Source organism: Pogoniulus pusillus, chromosome 35, assembly GCF_015220805.1.
Source record: "Pogoniulus pusillus isolate bPogPus1 chromosome 35, bPogPus1.pri, whole genome shotgun sequence".
NCBI classification, from domain to species: Eukaryota; Metazoa; Chordata; class Aves; order Piciformes; family Lybiidae; genus Pogoniulus; species Pogoniulus pusillus.
In genome coordinates this window covers 2,280,169-2,286,513 of record NC_087298.1, presented here as the reverse complement: position 1 = coordinate 2,286,513, position 6,345 = coordinate 2,280,169, and the positions used below count along the sequence as shown (strand labels likewise).

At 56.8% G+C, this 6,345-nt stretch overlaps 1 protein-coding gene across 1 annotated transcript; it reads left to right on the top strand.

Moving 5' to 3' along the window:
• Positions 1-4,120: 4,120 nt before the first annotated feature.
• Positions 4,121-6,339, top strand: TUBB4B (tubulin beta 4B class IVb). The gene is made up of 4 exons (XM_064171659.1): positions 4,121-4,245; positions 4,349-4,457; positions 4,540-4,650; positions 5,128-6,339. The coding sequence occupies exons 1-4, from the start codon at positions 4,189-4,191 to the stop codon at positions 6,186-6,188; spliced, it is 1,338 nt and encodes a 445-aa protein (XP_064027729.1). The 5' UTR covers positions 4,121-4,188; the 3' UTR covers positions 6,189-6,339.
• The last annotated feature ends 6 nt before the right edge of the window (positions 6,340-6,345 follow it).

The window sequence follows — 6,345 nt, the reverse complement described above, 5'->3', positions numbered from 1 at the left end:
TCCCTCCCTGGAGGTGTTCAAGGCCAGGCTGGATGGGGCCCTAAGCAAGCTGTGCTTGTGGGAGGTGTCACTGCCCATGGCAGGGGCTTGGAACTGGATGAGCTTTAAGGTCTCTTCCAGCCTAAAACATTCTGTGAGTCTGTGATCTTCCAGGAAAACCTCTGGAGGCCCAAGCACAGGAGCACTTTTAGCTGCCCTGTAGGGTATTGCCCCTGCTCTGCTGGGTGTGCTCCTGCTAGCATTTGTTGGACAGGTACCAGCAGTCTTAACTGAGTGTACTGCTTCCACGTTCTTGCTGCCACTGGGAGCAGCAACCATTTCCCAGGCCACACATGACTGAGCAGCCTCCCCAGCACTAAAGGCAGCACAGGCAGCAGCAGAAGCTGTGAGAAGCAGCAGCTCTGCGATTTCTAACAAAGCAAGGGAATGGATCTGTGTCACTGATGCAGAATCCTCCTCTCCCTGGCCCTGGCTGCAAAGCTCCCTGCTTCTGCATTAAATAGAGCAGCAACATCTACAGCAAACCTCCCACTAGCCTGGCAATGACTCCCCCTGCTCCATTTTAGGGCTGGTTTTCCAGGGCTTCACGGGCACAGGAGGCTGCTAAAGCAGCTGAGCAAGCCTCAGTGAGAAATTGATGCTGAATGTACTTTCCTAGACAGCAGAGCACAGGTAAGACATTCCACAGCCTCTTTTTAATCAGGATGAAGACACTACTCTTTTTTTTCAGTGCTGCTCTGGAGAGATGGCATCAGATGCTGGAGGAAAAGCTGTCCTTACAGATTATGGCAGCCTCGTGTGAAAGCTTCAGTGAGTCTGATCCAGATTTGTCTCAGCTGCCCTTGATGCTTAAAGGATACAGAGATTCTGGATTTGGGCACCTCCAACACCTGTACAGAGAAAGGAAAGCTGTCATCAGAGCTAGAATGGAATCCAGCCCAGAGTCATTTATTCCTATCAACAGCAGTAATTAGGTGGCACGAACCTGGACCTTGATGCCTTTGCATGGCTCAGCTATGTCAGAGTAAACTGCATAAACCTCTTGCATTCTGCTTTCAAATGTGGAGGATGAACCATATGTGCCTCTTTATGGTCACATCTGGGCACCCCTGGAGCTGATGGCCTTTCCCAGGGGTCTCTTGGAGCTGCCCAGATCAGTCAGGATGCTCTGGGGTCCTCCTAGGATCCCTGGGGCTCCTCCAAGTGCCATGGGGCTCTTTCCAGCATCTCTGAGGCAATGATGTTGTTCAGATGCCAGAAATATCAATCACCATAAGCTTTGTATTGAGCCAGCTACCAGAGGCTGTTCAAGCTCCTGCAAAACTCCTCACAGTGCTATTCTTCTCCTGCCCACCTCCCCACCCGACCCAGCCCCAGCAGCAGTTGGTTCATGGTTATCCAAGCATAAATCATGGCCTGTATACAAGCCATGATGTACTCTTGGCTCATCTGAATGCCTGAAGGACACAGAGTGCTGGCCTGATGTGCTCTGCTTGTGTTGAAAGAATTGAGGTCACCTGCTGCATTTCCCTCAGCCCACTCCCACATCAAGGCAGCAGCTGGAGCCTAGCCAGGTTTGGAGAACCCAGACAGGAGCCTCATTCCAGGTTTAGCTATGCCACTGAGAAGAAGAAATGCTTGTGTAGTGTGTGTGTGTGTGTGTGTGTCATCCCTTCCAGAAAAAGAGGGATTTAGAATCATGGAATTGTTTGGGTTGGAAAAGACCTCCTGGCAAATGAGTCCAACCACTGACCCAACACCACCATGGCCATCAAACCATGTCCCCAGGGGCAATGTGCACACACTCCTTGGACACCCCCACAGCCAAGGACTCCACCACCATGCCTGCAGGTAAGAAATCTTTCCTAATCTTCAACCTAAACCTCTCCTGGCACAATTCCAGGCCATTTCCTCTCATTCTGTCACCTGAGACTAGGGAGAGGAGACTGAGCCCCAACCTCCTTGAAGGAGGTGGCTGCAGAAGAGAGCCTGCTGTGCCCTGAGCCTGGACTCACACACACACAGGGCAGACACTGCTTGTTTATTTCAGAGCTGCACAAGCCTGGTTGCCAGGAGGTGCTCCCAGGAAGCTGGCACACCAGGTGGAATTTGCAGGGGGGTATTTACACAGTGCAAGGTTAGCTATGCCTCACATCAACACCTACTAATTAGTCTCTTGCTTGCTGCATATTAAAGGCCCAGCTTCTCTTCAATGCTTATAGGGTGAGGGGCTCATTTCAGGCAGGGGGCTTCCAGCTAGGAGTGTGGTTTTGAACACTATACTGGGGCTAGTCCAGCCTAGGAGCAAATCTGGAGCCAAAAGCTGACTCCAGTGTTCAGCAGCACGTTTTACATATTTATCCAGGATGTTTCAGCTACCAAGGACATCCCCATTACAAGTCCCTTTCTTCAGTGTTCCAGGGTGTCATCTAAAAGAACAGTTTCATGCAGAGCATGCACACTCCTTTGGCTCCAGAGGTCTTGAACCCTAGGGCCTGTAGGCCTTGATGGCAACCTAGTAACAAAGCACGATCATCAAGATGCTGTGCTGAAGCAGCAGTCTCAGGATGCTCAGCAGAAGAAAGGACCAACAGATGAGCTGTGTATGCAAGAACCTGCTGCCAAAGCTGTGTGCCAGAAGGGCACAGCATGGCCAAACCATAGGGCAAAGGAGGCACCTCTCCAGCTTGGCTGGCACTGAACTGTTAGTCAGTCCAGAGCAGGGCCATGAGGATACTCAGAGGCTGCAGCAGCTCTGCTCTGAGCACAGGCTGAGAGAGTTGGGGCTCTGCAGCCTGGAGAAGGCTTCCAGGAGACCTTGGAGTGGCCTTCCAGGATCTGAAGGGGGCTACAAGAAGACTGGGGAGGGACTGTTGACAAGGTTGTGTAATGACAGGAGAAGAGGTAATGGTTTTAAACCGGCGGAGTGGAGATGCAAACTGGGTGTTAGGAAAGGGTTCTCTGCAGTGAGGGTGGTGAGACACTGGCACAGGCTGCCCAGGGAGCTTGTGGATGCTCCCTCCCTGGAGGTGTTCAAGGCCAGACTGGATGAGGCCTTAGGCTACTTGGGCTAGCGGGAGGTGTCCCTGCCTATGGCATGGGGTTGGAACTGGATGCTCCTTGAGCTCCCTTAAACCTACACCGTTCTGTGCTAACGCCGCTCCATCAGCAGAGGCAGCACCGCACCCAGCACCGCGCTGCCAACGCCAGGGCGGCCTCAGCGCGCAGCCGCCCACCTTCAGGCCGCCGAGGACACCACCTCGCCCCACCGCCTCCCTCACGGCAGCACGGGGCCTGCCCGCTGGCCCGCACGCTCCCCGCGGCCACGCCAGCCTCCGCCGCTGCCGCGGGCCGTGCCCCTACCTAACCCCGTGCCGCCGCGCAGCGCGGTTGCCATGGCAGCGGCTGCCCAGCTCCGCGGCCCCGGGCGGCTGCGCGCCAGAAAGTGCTAGAAAGGCGCAGCAGCTCGCGCATGCGCGGCCCCGCTCCCTGCCCCCACCGCGCCGCTGCAACGCCCCGGGGCTAACGGATGGCGGAAGGGCGGAAGGGCGGCGGCGGCGGAGGAGGACGGGCGAGTGAGGCCGTCCCGGAGGAGCGGAGGCAGGAGGCAGCGGGGTGCTCCGGCCCCGCGGGGGAACACGGCCGCGCCTGGTTTCCCCTGGAACCGCCCTCCCCTTGTCCCGCAGTAAGGCGGAGCTGCCGCCCGCGCTGCGCAGAGTGCGCACCCCGCTCCGGGAACGGGCGGCTGCGCGGACACCGCCCGAGCCGCTGCGGAGCCATTGCGACGGTTACCAAGACACTTCGTTCTCAGCCAATCAAACGGCGTTAGCTCACCCCTGCGGCCAGCAGCCAATCGCGCTCGACATCAATCATTCAATTGGGCCAATCGGGAGCGTCCTAAGTGAGCAGGGCGGGCAATGGTGAGCTCCGGTTGCCCTAACAGTAAGATCAACAGACAGGGGGGCGGAGCCGACGGTTTGAATGACAGCGGTTCGGCCAACCATATCTCCTCATTTGTTGAGCCTCGTTCTTAGCGTCCAATAGCTACCGCAGGCGGCCGCTGGGGCAGGGACAGGCGAGCTGCGCGCGCATTCCGCTGCTATATAAGGCTTGGCGGGTGCCTCACGCAGCCAGAGTCGGTTGGGGTCGGATTGCCGCAGGGTCAGAGCGAGTTGTGCTGCCGCCATCATGAGGGAGATCGTGCACCTGCAGGCCGGGCAGTGCGGGAACCAGATCGGGGCCAAGGTCGGGGCCGTGGCCAGGGGTCGGTGGGATGTGTTTTGGGGGGGAACTGGGAGGAAGGGTCCCCGCCCGGCCCCGCCGCCTCTGACGCGATTTTCTCCGGCAGTTCTGGGAGGTGATCAGCGACGAGCATGGCATCGACCCAACCGGTACCTACCATGGCGACAGCGACCTGCAGCTGGAGCGCATTAACGTCTACTACAACGAGGCCACAGGTAGGGCCCGGCGCGCCGCCCGCCCCCGCCCTTGGCCGGGCCGCCCCCGCCGCCGCAGTCACGGCTTCTCGCTGTCTTACAGGTGGCAAGTACGTGCCCCGCGCCGTGCTGGTGGACCTGGAGCCCGGCACCATGGACTCGGTGCGCTCCGGGCCCTTCGGCCAGATTTTCAGGCCAGACAACTTCGTGTTCGGTGAGTGCGCCGAGAGCGGGGGAGGGAGCTGTGGTGTAACCGGCTCGGGGTGGGGTGGGGCGGGTAGGGCAGGGCCGCTGCACTGCGGTCCGCACTGCCGCACATGCTCTAGGGGCGAGTGCGGCCCCGGGCAGGGTTAATTCGTGAACGGGTGTCAAATGCCGGGGCTCTGCGGATGGTGCGTGATGGCAGCTGCAGGGAGGGCAGATCCGGGGAAGGCGCAGGAGGTCCGCGGCTCTCCCGATTCCCCTTTGCTGTCGGGAGAGATTAAATGCCTGCGGGATCATTGATACTGAACGTTGCCTGTGTGTCTGCCGAGCCATTTCAGAGGCGCTTCTGTGAACCCCTAGGTCTGCGCTCGATAAAATGAAAGCTGCTGTGGGGGTTTCTCTGTAGCCTGATGCTCCTAAGCTTTGCTTGCAAGCAATAAGCAGGAAGCAGTGACCGTAATCTAATACGAAAATGGCTCTTTTCCAGGTCAGAGCGGAGCAGGAAACAACTGGGCAAAGGGCCATTATACGGAAGGTGCTGAATTAGTTGATTCCGTGTTAGATGTTGTAAGAAAGGAGGCAGAAAGCTGTGATTGTCTGCAGGGCTTTCAGCTCACTCACTCTCTCGGTGGTGGTACAGGCTCTGGCATGGGTACCCTCCTCATCAGTAAAATCCGTGAAGAGTACCCAGACCGGATTATGAATACTTTCAGTGTTGTGCCCTCCCCTAAAGTGTCAGATACTGTAGTAGAGCCCTACAACGCCACGCTCTCGGTGCACCAGCTCGTGGAAAACACAGATGAGACTTACTGCATTGATAACGAAGCCCTTTACGACATATGCTTCAGAACACTGAAGTTAACTACCCCAACCTACGGTGATCTGAACCATTTAGTGTCGGCAACCATGAGCGGTGTCACCACCTGCTTGCGGTTCCCGGGCCAGCTCAACGCTGACCTGAGGAAGCTGGCAGTGAACATGGTCCCCTTTCCCCGTCTGCACTTTTTCATGCCCGGGTTCGCCCCGCTGACGAGCCGTGGCAGCCAGCAGTACCGCGCTTTAACCGTGCCGGAGCTCACGCAGCAGATGTTCGATGCCAAGAACATGATGGCTGCCTGCGACCCGCGGCACGGTCGCTACCTGACCGTGGCCGCTGTCTTCAGGGGCCGTATGTCAATGAAGGAGGTGGATGAGCAAATGCTGAACGTGCAGAACAAAAACAGCAGCTATTTTGTGGAGTGGATTCCCAATAACGTTAAGACAGCTGTCTGTGACATTCCACCTCGTGGCCTCAAAATGTCTGCCACCTTCATTGGCAACAGCACAGCCATCCAGGAGCTGTTCAAACGCATTTCTGAGCAGTTCACAGCCATGTTCCGCCGAAAGGCTTTCCTGCACTGGTACACTGGCGAGGGCATGGATGAGATGGAATTCACAGAGGCTGAGAGCAACATGAATGACCTGGTGTCTGAGTATCAGCAGTACCAGGATGCTACAGCTGAGGAGGAGGGGGAGTTTGAGGAGGAGGCTGAGGAGGAGGCAGAGTAAAAGCTATGCAGATGACCACCTGTAAATTTTGTTTAAAGCTGTATGAAGTCTTTCATTCAAAACTTCTGTCCGTGTTGTGTTCCTTCTTCCTGTTTCAAAGTCACTTCAAATGCTGTACAGGCACCATTAAAGCATTTTTCACAGTGCACAAGCTCGT